The sequence below is a fragment of the Microtus oregoni genome, unplaced genomic scaffold (genome assembly GCF_018167655.1).
Source record: "Microtus oregoni isolate MIOR12 unplaced genomic scaffold, Mior012 000003F_ref0000135, whole genome shotgun sequence".
NCBI lineage: Eukaryota > Metazoa > Chordata > Mammalia > Rodentia > Cricetidae > Microtus > Microtus oregoni.
This window is the reverse complement of record NW_024543062.1, coordinates 53,727,246-53,744,585: the sequence shown is the minus strand read 5'-3', so window position 1 is coordinate 53,744,585 and position 17,340 is coordinate 53,727,246. Positions and strand designations below refer to the sequence as shown.

Sequence of the window (17,340 nt, the reverse complement as noted above, 5' to 3'; positions counted from 1 at the left end):
ATACACATCTTGCTCTTGTTTGGTTTGTTACTCCAAGATATATTTTGGTATTTGTGACTGTTTGGATGATGGTGCTTCTCTGATATCTTTCTCATCCCATGTATTACCTGTATAAAGGAGGGCTACTGATTTTTTTAGTTAATCTTGTATGCTGCTACAACACTAAAAGTGTTGATGAAATGTAGAACTTCCTAAGTAGAATTTTTGGGATCACTTATGTAAACTATCATATAATCAGCAAATAGTGAGAGTTTGACTTTTTTTTTTCTGATTTGTATCTTCTTGATCTCCTTTTGTTGCCTTACTGCTCTAGCTAGCACCTTAAGTACTATATTAAATAGATATTGAGAGAGTGGACAACCTTGTCTTGTTCCTGATTTCAGTAGAATCACTTTGAGTTTCTCTCCATTTAGTTTGATGTTAGCTGTTGGCTTGCTGTATTATGTTTAGGTTTATTCCTTGTATCAATGATCTCTCCAAGACTTTTGTCACAAAGGGGTTTTTTATTTTGTGGAAGGCTTTTTTTTGACATCTAATGGGATTATTATGGTTTTTCTTACTTCGTTTATATGGTGGATTTCATTGACAAATTTTCATATGCTGAACCATCCTTGCATCTCTGAGATGAAGCCTACTTGGTCACAGTGGATGATTTTTCTGATATGTTCTTAAATTTATATTTTTGCATCAATGTTCATGAATGAGATTGGTACATGATTCTCTTTCTTTGGGTGGTTTGGATATCAGGGTAATTGTAACCTTGTCTCAAGACTCAGCAATACCACTTTTAGATATATACCCAAAGGATGCTCAATAATACCACAAGGACATGTGCTTAACTATGCTCATGTCAGCATTAATTGTAATAGTCAGAACATGGGGAAACATAAATGCCCTTGAAATGAAGAATGGATAAAGAAGATGTGGTACATTTACACAATGGAGTACTACACAGTGGAAAAAAAGATGACATCTTGAAATTTGCAGGCAAATAGATGGAACTCAAGATCATCATATTGAGTGAGGTAACCCAGACCAAGAAAAATAAATATAATATGTACTCACTCATAAGTGGCTTTTAGACATAATGCAAAGAAAAAACAGTCTACAATTCACAACCCTAGAGATGCTAAACAACAAAGAGGACCCTAAGAGAGACATAGGAAAGACATACTTGGATCTAATCTACATGGGAAGTATAAAAAGACAAGCTCTCCTGAGTAAATAGGGAGTGTGGTGATTATGGAAAATTGTAATTTGGGGAGGGGAAAAAGGGAGGGGAGCAGATAAAAGTATATAGCTCAGTAAAAACAATAAAAAAGATAAAAAAGAAATAAATTACACATAGGCCAGCCACATCATTCTTCTTCCAGAGTTTCTACTTTATTTTCTTGGTTAAGAATGAGTTTTGTCAGATGCAGTCTTGTATGTAATAACAAAAATACCTGCCTTTGAATTCCTGCTTTAAATTCCTGCACTGACTGTGCTCAATGATGGATTGTGACCTAGAAGTATAGGATCAAATAAACCTTTCCTCCTCTAAGTTGTTTTTGATCAGAATGTTTTATCACAGCAACAGAGAGGAAATTAGAATTGACTCTTCTGAGTTAACTGACTCATTGCAAGTTCCCTAACCTCTTTTGCAAAAAATCAAAAAACAATGACATGAGTTAGGAGAGACAGAGAAAAATTTTACCTAGCATCAGTTCCACACTGTGACTTTATGAACCTTTTATAGTCTTTTAAAAACTCCTGTAGTATCCACATATGACTTTCTAAAATTTGTATTACTGTTTCAATATGCCCTTTAGAACACATGTGTCGTAAATCTGTTTATCTTGGCAGTACAAAGCATTGAACCTATGGCCTCGGGTAAGCTAGGCAAATGTTCCAGCGCTGTTACAGCCACTGCCTAAATCTATTTTGTTACTGAGAATAAAATTTTGTTAAGAAGAATAAAAAGAAAACAAAAATATCTAGGGTAAAATGTGCCTGTGGTATGTACCAATGACTTGAATGAAAAATCAAGGAAGAAAAATAACCAAGTTAAATAAATTATTGAATTATATTTTAATAAATTATGAAAAACATTCTTCCTAAAGAGGCATAATTATAAGCAGTGGAGAATGAGGAAGGATGTTGGCTTGATTATAAACAAGATGTCAGACTGGTGTCAATTGTAAAAGACAAAACTCAGAATCTTACTCTGTTACGTATAAAGAAAATGTTCTCTTGTACATGTCCAGAGAGCATTCATTTGCATACACCCTTTATGATATTTCCTAAGTCATCACAAAGACAACATATTCACTGCCAGCCCATGTTTTCAGACAACAAAGAACCTATTTGTTTAAGACACAAGTAAATCAGAGTCTATTTTTCAATTGTATTTCTTTCTTTTCAGTGTTGGATCATGCACAAATTTACCCATAATTAATATATATTGCTTAAAAAGTCTGCCATGAAGATGGTGGCTGGCATTTTCCTCACTTGGCAGAGTGCTTGCTTAGCATGCAAGAAGCTCTAGCTTTATGTACAGTTCCAATAAACGAGATATGGGTCACTTGACTGCCATCCCAATTACTGGGATGTAGAGGCTACAGGATCTGAAGTTCAAGGTCATCGTCAGATATATAGAAGTGTGAGGCTAGCCTGGGATACATGAGAATCTGTCTTTAACAATTCCAATTGAAGAATTGGTAGAAGTTTCCCGTTTAGGGGCCCCAAATTCTTATTTTATAGGTCTAATGTTGATTTCCAAAGCATGTCAGTCTTCATATGAAGTTCTGTTCCAAACAATGGATCAAGATGCATATAAAAAAAAATATTTTCCTTGTAGTTCATCAGCACTACTTTTTAAAGTTATTTTTGTGAATATCTGTATCTGTCGACAATAGCTCCACAGAAATCTTTTTGTTTATGGCTTCATAGATTTCAATATGTACAGTCTCCCAGAATGTCCATATTCATATGTGGATATGAACATTGTGTTGTGTCTTTGTATATGGCAGCATTCCCGATTTCCATTACTCGGAACATACCTTCCCTTTTATCCTCTCACTTTCTCCATATACTCCCTCTCTCAGGGTCTCATGTATTCCAGGCTTCCCTTAAACTCACTGTGTAGCCAAGGTTGACCTTGAACTCTTGATCTTGCTTCCACCTTCTGAGTGCTGGGATTACAAGTGTGTACCACCACAGTCAAATTATAACATGCTGGGGACGTAAACCAGGGCTTCTTGCATAATAGGCAAATACTCTCCTAAACGAACTATCCTTTCATTTCCTTCTATTCATCTGAAATTAATAATATAAGTTACATGTATACCTTTTAAAATACTTTTTCCTTCTAATAGCATTCAAAGACTGATTAGAATTTTCTTGCCTAATGTATTACCATTTTTATTTACTTATTACACATCTTTTCCACACACAAAAGACTTTGGACACCTTCTTTGAAATGTATTTGTAGGACCAATTCATAGCAGAGCTATGGCAGTGAATTAAATTTGTTTAATTATGAGACTGAATCACAATTTATGCAATTTATGCACAGTTTCTAAGTCCTCCAGAGTAAGTCCTCCATTTTGGATGTTATGTTCTATACTGTTCATAAATGTTTTCATTTATTCTGAAACTCATTAAAGTCCTTCATTCACTAGCAACTTAAAAGTCTCTGTGAGCTTGGATGGTAGTTCAGTAGTTAAGAGTCCTATTGCTCTTGCAGAGGCCTTGAGTTTGATTTCTAGACCTTAGACTGAGCAGGTCACAATCATCTGTAACTCCCAGAGATCTCATCCCCTCTTCTGCTTTTTGTGGGCACAGTAAACTTTGGCATGTGCACGCACGCACACACACACACACACACACACACACACACACACAGAGAGAGAGAGAGAGAGAGAGAGAGAGAGAGAGAGGCACATACATAAGCCATTCATTGCTGAAAAAGAAGTGAATGAAGGAAATGGAAAGAAGAGTGATGAAAAGGATTATGGGTAAAAGTTTATAGTCAATTAATTCAGCTACCTGTCTGTGGTAGTTTAAACATAATTGACCCCCACATCTCACAGGAAGTGTCACTATTAGGTGGTGTGAGTTCACTGGAGTTGGTATGGCCTGTTAAAGGAAGTATGTTACTTTGAGAATAGGTTTTCAGGTGTCCCATGCTCAGGATAAAGCCCTATATCTCAGTTGACTTCCTGTTGCTTTCAAGCCAAGATGTACCGATCCCTATGTCTACCTGTAGGCCACTATGCTTGCCGACATAATGATAGTGGAGTGAACTTCTGACATTGTAAGTGAGCCACTCCAATTAAATGTTTTCTTTAAAAGATTCTCTGTGGTCATGGTGTTTCTCCACAGCAATAGAAATCCCTAAGACACTGGCTGAGTGACTCAAGTACATTTCTAATAAGTGCTTGGCCATGCAATCTTTCAATGTTTCCTCAGCTTTCCTAATGAAATAAACTTATCAATATAATAACATTTAAAACCATAGAGGCTAAGAAGCTTTTTGAAACTTTGGGCTTCATTTGAACCTGGATATTTAAAAACAGGAGGACACAGAATTTAGTCTTACCATTTGTTTATTTAATAAGATGGTAAAGTTATCCACACTGTCTCACAATATGAAAAATGCAGAAAATGACTTTCAGTTCTGCACCTTTTGTAACTTAGTAGGAACAAGTTGAAGTACTAGTTATCAGTATCTCTCTCTCTCTCTCTCTCTCTCTCTCTCTCTCTCACACACACACACACACACACACACACACAAGTAATAGATATTCTGAGGGAGATTACCCAGACACAAAAGACAAGCACAGTATGTATTCACTCATAAGTGGATATTAGGAGTAAAGTACAGAATAACCAATTTACAATCCAAAGCCCCATAGAAGCTAGATTAAAAGAGGTACCCAAAAAAGATGCATGTATTTCCCTGGGAAGGGGAACAGAAGAGATCTCCTGGGTAAATTGAATGTGGAATGGGAGATGGGAGAATGGGAACTTGAGGGAGCAGGTTGGGCAGGCTGACGTGGGAGAGGGACTGAGAGTGAGAGTAATAAAAGAGACATCTTGATGGGGAGCATTTAGTGGTTAGGGAGAAACATGGTGCCAGTGAAACTCATAGGAACCCACAAGGATGTCCCCAGCTAAGACTGTTAACCTAAATTGACCATTGTAATCAAATTGGTGAATACCCTAATTGCCATGAGAGAGCTTTTCTTCAGCCAGTAACTGATGGAAGCAGATTCAGAGATCCACAACTAAGCACTGGGTCGAGCTCCTAGGAATCCTGAAGAAAGAGTTGAGTAATTGTACAAGCTATAGCAATCAAGGTCTTGACAGAGAGACCCACAGACACAGTTAACCTGAGCTCATGGGAGCATGTTGATTATGGACCAACAGTTAGGCAGCCTGCAAGGGACCATTCTAGGGCCTCTGTGTGAGACCATTGTGCAGCTTGGACTGTTTGTAAGGCTTCTGTCACTGAGATCAGAACCTGCCCCTCATGCTAAGGTGGCTTTTGGGAACCTATTCCACATGCTGGATTACCTCGCCCAGCCTTGGTGCATGGGGAAATGCTTGGTCCCTGACCTCAACTTGATGGGCTATGCTTTGTTCAAGTCCATGGAAGGTCTGCCCCTTTCCGAATGGAGCTGAAGGGGGAGTGGATAGGGAGTGGGTAGATGAGTGTCTGGGAGGGAGGAGAAACTGTGGTCTGTATGTAAAATAAATGAAAAAATGCTAATTTAACTTAATTAAGTTAGAAATAGCATTCCTGACAAGTAATAAGTACTCAAGTACTCAAGTACTCAATAGATATGTTGAATAAACATAAAAAATTGTCAAATAATGAATTCAATTAACAAAAAATTTTAATAAATAAATTTCTACAGAAAGCAAAAATTGTGGTAATTTGCTATTAGACAAGAATAGTCTCAACATCTTACTTATTAAGCATCATTTCAGAAACATTATAAAGCATTATAGCAAGAAAACAGATCCAGAATTTATGCTATTTTAGTATTTAAAAAGCTTTTACTATCACACACACACACACACACACACACACACACACAATTTCCCTGTGTCTGTGGTATATGCATTCACGTATGCAGGCACACTTCCTGCTGCATGTAGATGTGGAGGCAAAGTTTAACATCAGTGTCTTTCCTAGTTCCTTGCCCTCCTTTGTGGTTGTGAGACAGCCGCTCTAGAGCCTGGAGCTAGCCACTCAGCTAGACTGGCTGCCTGTTGAACCTTTGATCCCTCTGCTTTCTCCTCACAAGTGTAGAAAAAAAACCAATCGAAAAAACAAACAAACAAACAAACAACCCTGGCTTTTCCATGGGTGTGAGTGATCTGAACTGGGTTTCTTGTTCCCCTGCAGCAAGCACTTCCACTGAGTCATCATCCCAGCTCTGTACTCCTTTTGTGTACTCTATTATTCAGTGTACTTGTGTTTCAATGTAACAGAATCATTTTGGAGAAGAAAAATATATTTGAAATATGTTAAGCATTAAGATAATTTGAAAAGTCATTAGAGCCGCACAATCTGAATTTCAAAAAAAATAATTGGCATGAATATGCAAGTCACAATGTTCCTGTCTCTCTTCAACCAGAGCCTTTGTAGTTTGTCAACACTTTCTGGGAGGGAAATGCTGGGACATTTCCCTTCAAAGTCACCCTGCCTGCTCTACTTAAATTATTGATAGAGCTCTGTGACCACTAAGGTTTGCCTTCTGTTGAAAATAAAAATTGAATAGTATGATCTGTGATCTAAATCAATAGAACATTATGATGTCTGTTCACATTTATTGAGCAGTGGGTATCCATGTGAAATATCCCCATGGGTTACTAGGTATAGATTTACTGTTCTGAAAACCAGAACACCTAGTCATGAAGCGAAGTGATTTTTTTTTATTATTTTAAAATTAATTTAAAAAATCAAAAACCTAGTCATGACAGTGTGTGCCTATAATCTCAGCGTCAGAGAGTCTCAGGTAAGGGCATGCCCACAGCCCTATGCGTACCATGCCTAGCTTACTTGGCCAACAGCACATCCTATATCGAAAGGAAAGGTGGGAAGTTCCTGAGGAGCATTATCAATGCTTGACTTGTTGCCTTCACTTGCATATTTACACAATGTGCCCACCTGCCCCACACATGCATAAGGGCATACATATCATACAAAATTACCTAGTTATATCATGGAAATGTCTGCATTGCATTGTTTTAGAAAAGATTACAGTATCCGTAAAATATTAGGTGCCAAGAAAAAATAAACGACAGAAAGAGATCAATGTTTGTAAAACATAGTGTTGTTGTATCGCAAAGGAATAAAATGGAAGCTCTTTCTTTAGTAACTGAGCAGTTAAGAAAAGGGAGAAGTAGAGAACAAGCCATTCAAGATCTGAGTTTCAAACCCCTCCAGATAAACAGAGCTATAACTGTGGGCAACAAACGACGCCTTGTCCAGAGCTACAGAAGGAAAACTTTTCATTCTTCTTTTCGCCTGTTGCTTTTATGCAAGCCAAAGTGTGAAGAACAGTAACAAGACCCCTCATTTGACATCAAACCAGGCTGGTGCTTTGACTGCTTTTCCAACTTCTATTAAGTGTTTTTCCTTTTTAAAAGATTTCACATTATTTACTGTGTGTGTGTGTGTGTATTTAGCATATGTGTGCTGTAGCTAAGAAGTTGATGACAGGTGATGACTTCTAGAAAGGAAGAATCTGTTTTCTTCAGGGACATGGACAATGACAGGTCAGCCATACTCCAATGGATGGTTTTACAGCCATGTGCATATGAGTAGCACTTTGGATTCAATGGGTTGCAAAAATAGTAAGAATGTATATTTTACCAAAAAAGTTACTGCTTTATGTTTTCCAGTATAAAGAGGTACTCTGTGAAAGTACCTTGACTGAGTGATTCTACTTAGTTTTGTATTATACAAGAAGAGATACTTGCATATACTTTTATTGACAGTTTATTACTAAAATCTTGAGTAACACTTTAACCCATTTGAACAGTTCTCTAATGTAGTCTTCTACTTTTTAAGGCTACCACATGTTTCTTATTAGTTCTTGTTAATTTTAATCTCCTTCCTAATTCTTTCTGTTCAGTTCTTTTCAGCGTAGAGTCATGCAAATGTGTATGTTCCATTTCCTGGAACTCCTGACATTTCAGTTTGTCTTCAGTGATTTCGCGCTATGATCTTCAGTATCTGGCATGTTGGAACACTATCATTATCCTTCTTCTAATTCTGCATATAATGTCTGTGACAAAAGTGAATCATTGCATGGAAGCCTCTTAATAGGGACGTTACTGTGACAATAAAAGATATAAATTGCAATTTCAAACAATCTATAAGAGTGATGATGGAAACAGTGATAAATCCTTTGATGAACTGCAAGGAGAATTCTATTCGGTCTGGTCAGACTTATCACTTATGCTATGAATAATAGAAGCTTAATAGTTTATGTTTTGCTTTTAAAAATCCTATGTGTCTGTGTACGTGTGTGTCTGAGTCTGTGCGTGTATGTGTATAAAGGTGCCTACAGAGACCTAAAGAGGAAACCAGATCCTCTGCAGCTAGAGTGTAAAGCACCCAAATAGGAACTGGTAGTCAAACTCTTGTCCTCTGGAAGAGCAGTATGCAATTGTACTCTTAAATGAGAAGAATTAAAACATGAGCTTAGGGAAATACAGTTTGAGAAAGGAAAAGAGAGAGGCAAAGTTATTATAGCGAGTGGAGATGAACATGGATGAGCAAAGAAGCACATTCTGAGGATACAAAACTGTTTTAGTGGTGTCCTGTGACTATTACCCCAACATGCAATAGTGGTCCTAAATTAAATGTCAATTGTGTGATTCTACCTATAAAGACTTAAGAGAAAAATGTGGGCTGAAAACCTACTAGCTCAGAGAGGCAGAGGAACAGTAATCTGACCTTCCTCCTTAGCCAGCATCTCAGAAAAAGAGATTCTCTTCCTCCATCTCAAAACAAAAAGACCATCAGGCTCAAAGTCCCTGCTTACTACCTCCTCTGCATTTCTCCATTTTTCAGATTCCCTCTAACTTTATGGCTACTTCCTATCAACTAGTTTTTTACTCTGCCTCTTGACATGAGGTTGATTTTATTTAATTAATGATATCTTGATGTCCACAGTATAATCAAATATCCCACAACACTATAGATAAAGATAGAAAGGTAGCGACTTTGAAGAGTGCCCAGGCTACATAGGGGGGCCATGTCTCAAGTGTCATAAATGAGAGTATAAATAAGATAGTAGCAAACAATGTTAAGAATATTTGCAGTGTTATTGATCACATCATAGACATGTTTGCTGAGGAAGGAATACTTCCCCCTTTTACAAAAGGATAAATTGGAATTGAGCATAACCTTCCACCTAAAACTCACCCATTAGAGATGAGGCTTCCAGATATCCCTGTTACATCCAATTTTCAATATACTAGTCCCAAATATTTGTTCTGATGTCTTTCAGAAACTCAAGCATACCATAGCAAACATTGACACATGTGGGACTAGGGAGATGTCTCAGAGATACAGAAAAGCACTTGCCCTGTAAATTTGAAATCTGAGTCCAGATATCAGAACTCATATAAAGAAACTGGGAATAGTAGCATGCATCTATAATTGCAGCTTGCTGAAGTTAAAGATAGAGAGATTTATGGAGATGCTGCCTAGCCAACAGGACTGTATTGGTGAATTTCATTTTCAATAGGAGCTGCCAAAACAACAAAGCACTTGAGGATACAATACCAAAATTTACCTCTGACCTCTACACACAACACACACACAACTTGCACATATACATAGAGAAATAATATAGTGTGAAAAATGATACATAAACATTTTTTTCTAATGGCAGCATTGACTTAAAAAGCTCTGAGTGATTCTTCAACCATCTTATTTCTGCCCTTAAATACTAATCATTTTTCTTCATGTATTTTCCAAGTGTCTCCTGCTCACATCCTCACTTGTTTATGTCTGTCCCTTCCTCCTTAACTTTTTATATTGCTTGTGTGGTCTGTCTTCCTAATTTCTAGGGAAACTTCAGATCAAATCACTTTCAATCCATTTGCAAAAACAAATTCTATATACAAAACAAATCTTACTCCCTCCTTGGTGTTACCATTCATGATACTCTCTGCCCTAGTCAAGGAGTCGTCACCTAGACTCCCATCCCCTTCTTCCCAAGAAGGCTTTAAAGCTACTTATATGCTTCCTAGAGGGTTTCTCATACCACAATAAGGATTTCATTGAAGTAAAAAAGCAGTAGATCATATATTCTTCACCGACATTCTCCAAGTATGTGATAGTTTTAGGCTTGTGGAAACTCCATCAAGAGCTGCTTTCCTCTCCCCCATCCTTGGGATCATTAACATTCCACAAAGGAGCAAACTTCCACACCCCATGAAGGATACCCTTCCTCCATAATGAAACTATTACATAATAATTTTAAATCCATAGAACTTGATGCTAGCATAATGATTTCTGACTTTTCTTGGAAAAAATGAAGACAACAACTTTACACATTTCCTCTAAGATAAGGAGGATCTAGTGTTGAGTGTTCCTCCTTTGAGAAAGTCCATTCAGCCTTTCTCACCCTGACAGCCACAGCCTTCTTTAAGTGCCTTGTCTCTGCAGGCTTTTGGGTTTCAGCTATCAGTTCTGCTGTGGACCACAGCGGCACCTGATTCTTACCTTACTCGGCCCAATATGTTGTGAAAAATCCACTTAGTGGGGTTTCCTTTACCTTGTAGAACCTTCAGGAACCTTGCTGCTTCTCATACAGTGAATTACTTGTGTTATACTGAGTAATACAGGACCATGTACGTATTTGTGTTTCTTGAGCCTATCCTTTTGCTGTTCATTAAATGTATTTTGCTTGTATGTAGAGATCATGCTTTTTAAGACTCCCCAGAACTCTCTGGGCTAAAACAGTCACTAATAGGCATTATTGTTTAGTAATGGTAAACATATACAGAAATCATTTGTTCTGGTTAGATGGCTTAGTTAATAAGCATTGGAACCTGAGTTCGATTCCCAGTACCCACATAAATGCAGAACAGGTGCTGAATGCTTATAATCCAATCATCAGTGAATTGGGATATGAAAACAGGGCATTCCTGGAATTCACTGGAGAGCTAGCCTGGCCTACTTGGCTAAGTTCTGGGCCAGTGAGAAACCCTGACACAAAGAAAAAGTGGAAGGGACCCAAGGAGTAATTTTCTGAAGTCATGTTTCCGCTCCTACATCCAACCCTTACAGGCATATATACCTACAACAACCTTTCTACAGCCTTTCGGCTCAACAGGAAATAAGCTGTGAAGGGAGCAAAACAGTTACTATATGAAATTTCCCCAAACTCAGAGTTCCTTTTGTAAAATTGTTTTCATTTATTTGTTGGGTGAGGGATTGCCTATGAAGACCAGAAGAGGGTTTGGGGTTCTCTGGAGTCGCAGTTACAGGCGCTGATGGAGGCTGAGAACAGGACTCTTGTCCTCTGGAAGAGGATCAATCACTCTTACCTCATAAGTCACCTCTCTACCCCTAGCTCTAATGTTCTATCCAGTTGAGACTCACTAGAATCATATTATATCCCACAGTTAAGGTCAATTTCAAGCAGCTTTCACAACTGTTAGATAGAACTTTTCCCACAGATGCAAGAGATAATAACACAAATACTTCATAGCAGTGGCTCTCAGCCTTCATAATGCGGTGACCCTTTAATACAGTTCCTCACGTTGTGGTGACCCCCAATCCATAAAATTATTTCACTGCTACTTCATAACTGTAGCTTTCCTATTCTAATGAATCATAATAAAATATCTGAAATGAAGGATAACAGATATGCGACCCCAAATTTGAAAACCATGCTTTATAGTAACATGAATTTGTGTAAAACCTCCAGAGTTTCATAAATTAATTACTAGGATATGGCATGTATCTGTGTGTGGTATATATGGACATATGTGTGCAGATACAGGCAAGAAGACTAGAGTCCCTAAAGGGCCCTGCTATAGCATTCTGTCTTATTCCATTGAGACAGTCTCTCATTAAGCCTTACACTGGCCTTGCAGCTAACACGACCCAACAACACCAGCCCCCTCATCTCCACAATGCTAGGATTATGGGCAGACATGGAAACACCAGTCTTTTATGTGGGCTATGGGATTTGAACTTAAGTCCTTGTGTTTTGATAGTGAGCATTCTCAGCCACTGAGCTACTCTGTAGCTCTAGAATGAGTTTCTTATGTTCACATTATGGACCCTTCCATCCCAGATGAGCAGTGCTCAGCTCTAGATTCAGCAGCTCTGGGCCCCTGAAAAGCTATTTGGAACACTTCCCAGTTTGTGTGCAGCCTAAGCTGGAGGAAGTACAGTGCTAATTAACAAAGTGTCAGACTGGATAATGGTAGGAACTGTAAAGACACTAAAATGTTTTTACCAAGGCCCAGACGCACCTGTGAAAACAGGAAGTTAATTTGCGTGAAGAATCTCACATAGGGGTGGAGGGGACAAAGCATGTGAGATTCCTTTAAATAATTCATACCAGGCAGGGAAAAAAAGTCTCTACCAAAAAGAATGAAAGCAAGGAAGAACAAAAATATCCTCTGGCTGGTGAGATAACTCAAGGTCTATGAAATGAGCCTTCCTGAATTCCTTTTGCATTTCTGTGGCCTTGAGACAGCCTCACCATCTATAATGTTGGGGATTTCTACTCCCTAAGACAGAAGTGATGACATCCGGTCACAAGGTTACCTACCACAGGCACTGCAGTTCTAGGAAGGGTACTGTTCTTTAAAGAGATGACTGAACAGACAGTATCTTCCACTTTGCTCTTTAAAACCTGTTTTGGGAACACTGTCATCACTTCTGTCTTAGGGATTAGATTTTTTTCCGTCTGGTATGAACCAGTCACAGTTTTCACTGGCCTGTCTCGCTTTGGTTTTGCTTCTCAGGAAGGTGACATGGCACTGACAGATGCTTTTTCATAGTCCTTCATTTCTGCTTCCCTTTAAAGGACTTCTTGGTTTTTAAAAGTAAACCTTTTGGCCCCTACCATTGGATTCCTTATTATATTTTTATAATGACATGTAAAAATCCAGAATGGGAAATAAAACGATTTATGCTCTTAAATTGTAATTTTGTTCTTGACAATACCAAATGAATACCCAACAATTCCATTCATTTTTGACACAAGTACCAAATGCCATAAGTTGGGAGGCTCAGTGATAAAAAACCGATACCCTTAGATTCTGGCTTCAAACCCTACAGTTAGCTGTATTCTATCCAGCTTTACTGCAAGGTGGAAATTTTCTGTTATCTCTTCTAGTTTGGACAAATTCTTCAGTAGCATGGGATTTCAGTTAGGAAGAGAAAGGAAAGGGAAGCATGGAACTGCAGGGAGGCAGTGAGTAATTATCCTTCAATCAAATAATTTGAGAATTCTGGCAACATTCAGCACTGGGGTATGGTCTGAAAGTAGTTTGCTGTCCTCATCCGCAGCCAAACATTGTGTCCTCTTTTAAAAATTTCTAAAAGAAAGGGGGTAGGGGAACTTGCAGGGTGAGAACTTAGTACATAGCCTGCTCTCCAAGACTCAGGTAAAGGAACATGGCATATGTGATGTAGGGTCCATTACTTCTTGGAGTAAAAAAAGTGGGGCTTGCTTTCCATGTGTCTCATTGTGTCTAATGGTGGTCAGGTTACCTTGAACCCCTGGGCTACAGAAGTCTGCTTTGTTCATCATATCTTGCTTGCACTCCTTTATGCTTTGAGCCTGGTAACCTGCAGGGCCTGGGTTCTCTGACAAGCACTAACAGAGTCAAACATAGGGCAAGACTGAGGTCACTAGTTGATCACAAAGGACAAAAATGCAAAGGAAGAAATCTGAGGAAAATGTTAGGCATGGCCTAAGCACAGGAACCTCTGCTTGGGTTTGGAGTGCATCATCTTCCTGGTAAATTGACATTATCACCATCCATTCAAGCATCAGCCTGTAAACTTAGATGGCTTATCAGACATCATAATCAGGATGATTGAGGCTTAAATCACTGTCCACAGATTGAATAGAAAGCTACTTTCTTCCCCATATCTTGGAATCATTGAAAGCAGAAGGGGATTTTGGGGCAAAAAGGAAAGGGAAATAGGAGAAACGTAGCCCTGTCTTCTTGTATTTTCCCTAGATAGCTTTGTGTGAATGTTACCTTGAAGTAAGATGTACAAAATGATTTACATAGGCAAGTCTCTGTAAATAATGTGCAAACAATCTAGTTTGCTGAAAGTACTCAGACTATTTATTTTTGTTCCTATCAACTCAATTTTCCTGTCTTTCCCTTTGATATGAGTTCAACAAACACCTATATCCCATGTAAAACCATTTCTGCACCTTCAACGTATTTAACTTTAATCATACATTTTAAATTACTTCTGTCATCAGATCTGTTCAATAGTTAACTTGTAAGCTCAGAATCCATCCGGTACACTGTAGTTACAGTAGTTGTTTGGTTTCAAATGCAATTAGTTATGTATTTGTGTTATATCTGATTTACCCAGAAAACTGCCTCTAAAGAAAGTTTGTTTTTGATGGATCTTTAAATACTTAAAGAGTTAAATAGGAAAAGAAAAAAACACAGACCGAAAATGGCAGCACACAGAATTTTACTGTACCTTTTCTTTCGATTAACCAAACACGCAACTCTAAAATCTTTGTGTCTATTTCAGAATTTCAATAAGCCTTTATTTCAGTGCATGCATGTGCATATGTATGCATACATTTGAAATACAGACATATGTGTGTGTCAAATATAAGTACGTATCTCAAAAATGTGTATACAGAAAGCAACATAGTCTCTGTGCATATTGGTGTGTGTGTCAAATGCAAACATATCTCATAAATAAATATATAGAGACAGTAATCTACAACGCATACAGACATACAGATAGGGAGAAAGATTCAGAGAGAGAGGGGGAGGATGGAGGGAGGAAGGGAGGGAGGAAGGGAGAGAGAGAAAGAGAGAGAGAAAGAGAGAGAGAGAGAGAAAGAGAAAGAGAGAGAGAGAGAGATTGTATATAGCCCGTGGTGGATATCACTTTTAGCCCAGACTGGCAATGAATTTGCGAAGTAGTTCTTCTGCTTCAACACTCCTAATGTTAGATTTATAGATTCACAATTACGAGATACACACCTAACTCAGCATTATTTTCTGTTTAGAGAGAGAGTTTCATATAACTCAGACTTGCCTCAAACATGCTAAGTAGTTGAAGATGAACTTGAACTTCTGATTCTCCTACCTCTCCCTGGGTGCCCACTCATATAGTCATGGGATGATCCAGGGCCTCGTACATACAAGGCAAACACTGTACCAAATGAACATCATTCTAGCCCCATTTTTCCTCAGTTAGGAAAGGATTGCTTTTTAGGTATTTACACATAAAACGGCTGTTTTCATGTCTTTTCTACCAAACTGTTAGGTAGGATTTTTCAAAACTTTGATTTAAATATATTCTCAGTGGTTATGGCTGCATGCACAAGACCAGTACTAACCCTGGCGACACAAAATCCCAGCATAGAGGGAGGGAGGTGGGCAGGAAACTCTACCAGTTGAGGAGCTGTTGGTATGTGATGGCTGTGGGGAGAGTGAGAGGCAGCTTTCTTTACTTATGCAATCATTGGTAGATCAACTACATACCAGGCTGGCCTCACTCCCAAAACTAGCTGTGCAATAGGAACTGGCCTAGACGGGGGGAATAAAGGAAAAAGAGAGTAAAATGTTGAGTAGAAAGGGATGGGAAGAATGGGTGATTAGGCGAGGAGTTGTTGGGGTGGTAAATTCATGCAAATTATATTGTCTGAAATTCTCAAAACAATGATATTGTTCGTTTCAGAAGAGTATGTTGAGAATTCCCATTTCTTCCGTATTTGACATCAGTACTCAACCCACTTTCTCGGTTATTTTTCTACTTAAAATAATAAATTCTCTTTCTTTTTCTTCTTGTAGGTAACTTTTAAAGCATCCAGACACTCAGTTTCCCCAGATTTAAAGTATGTTCTTCTGGCATATGACGTCAAGCAGGTAAAGAAACTCTTGCTCTTTCTACAGGAATCTTTTTGTGTGGACACTGAGACAGCATTCATGGTTATATTGAGAACGGCTTGGACATGTGGAATTTGCTTTGTGAGAGATGGCTGAAGGCAACACAGTTGACTAACCAATAACTAGAATAAACTGTCAAGTGACAGTGACAAATGCATTAGCTTTTAGGAAATGTGACGGAGGCGTGCTTGCTTTCAGGATAAGCCCATCAGCATCCAGGGAAGTGTCTTGAGTGTATGTAGGTCAGAGACTTTCCTACTAGCTATGTTCTGAGCTCAGTGTATACACAAGGAGAATACTGTTTGAAATAACTGATAGCATATGCTTTGGTGGTGTGTTTAAAGTTTTCCTTGTATGTGTGTGTGTGTGTGTGTGTGTGTGTGTAGGCATCCATGGTCTACAGAATCCTTTAATGGTCAGGATAACTTGATACAAATGGTTTTCTTTTTATCATCTGTTTTCTGGAGACTGAGGTCAACAGTCTTAGTGACAAGTCTTTAATCACTGAACCATCGTGCTAAGTCAGGATTTCTTTTTATGTTTAATGGATATTGTACAGAATATGTAAATTATTACTTGTGGCAAGGGTGGGCATTCACATTCTGAGTCATTTTGCCAGCTAGTGGTAATTGTCTGTGTGTGTGTGTGTGTGTGTGTGTGTGTGTGTCTGTGTGTGAGCCCATGAATGTAAGTATTTACTTATGTATAATTTGTAAAAAGATAGGTATGTACATGCCAGGGAACACATATGAAGGTGAGGAACAATCTCTGTGTTAGTCCTCAACTTCCATCTTCTGTAAGAAAGGATCTCTTTGCTATTTTTTTTTTTTTGCTTCTATATTCCAGGCTTATGGTCTGTGAGCTTCTGTGGGTACTTCTGTCTCCTCTCCCCATTTCCATAGAAGCAATGGAATCCCAGACTTTGTATTTTGGGTCTGTGTTTTGCCAAGGTTCTGAGGATTCAAACTCAGGTTTTCACAGCCACTGCTTTTGCACACAGAGCCATATCCAACACCATTAATGGCATTTGAGTATTAGCTATGTAATCTCAGAAAATACCCAAAGTAAGACAACAAAAGAAATAAAGTTTTAGCAAACACAATGTTCTTTTCTCTTTCGCTGCTTCGTTATTCTTCTCCAGCTTCAGAGCACAATTAGAACATACATATGGCAAGTAGGTATTTTGTACATAGGTATAATTTC

The 17,340-nt window shown here is 38.3% G+C and overlaps 1 protein-coding gene across 3 annotated transcripts in view; it reads left to right on the top strand.

Moving 5' to 3' along the window:
* The window catches only part of Dpp10 (dipeptidyl peptidase like 10), a 1,484,741-nt gene that overhangs the window by 1,133,209 nt on the left and 334,192 nt on the right, over window positions 1-17,340 (top strand). For all 3 annotated transcript variants that reach the window (XM_041649248.1, XM_041649247.1, XM_041649249.1), the window contains exon 5: window positions 16,042-16,116. In XM_041649248.1, coding sequence (XP_041505182.1) covers window positions 16,042-16,116 — 75 coding nt within the window. The remainder of the gene's footprint in view (window positions 1-16,041; window positions 16,117-17,340) is intronic.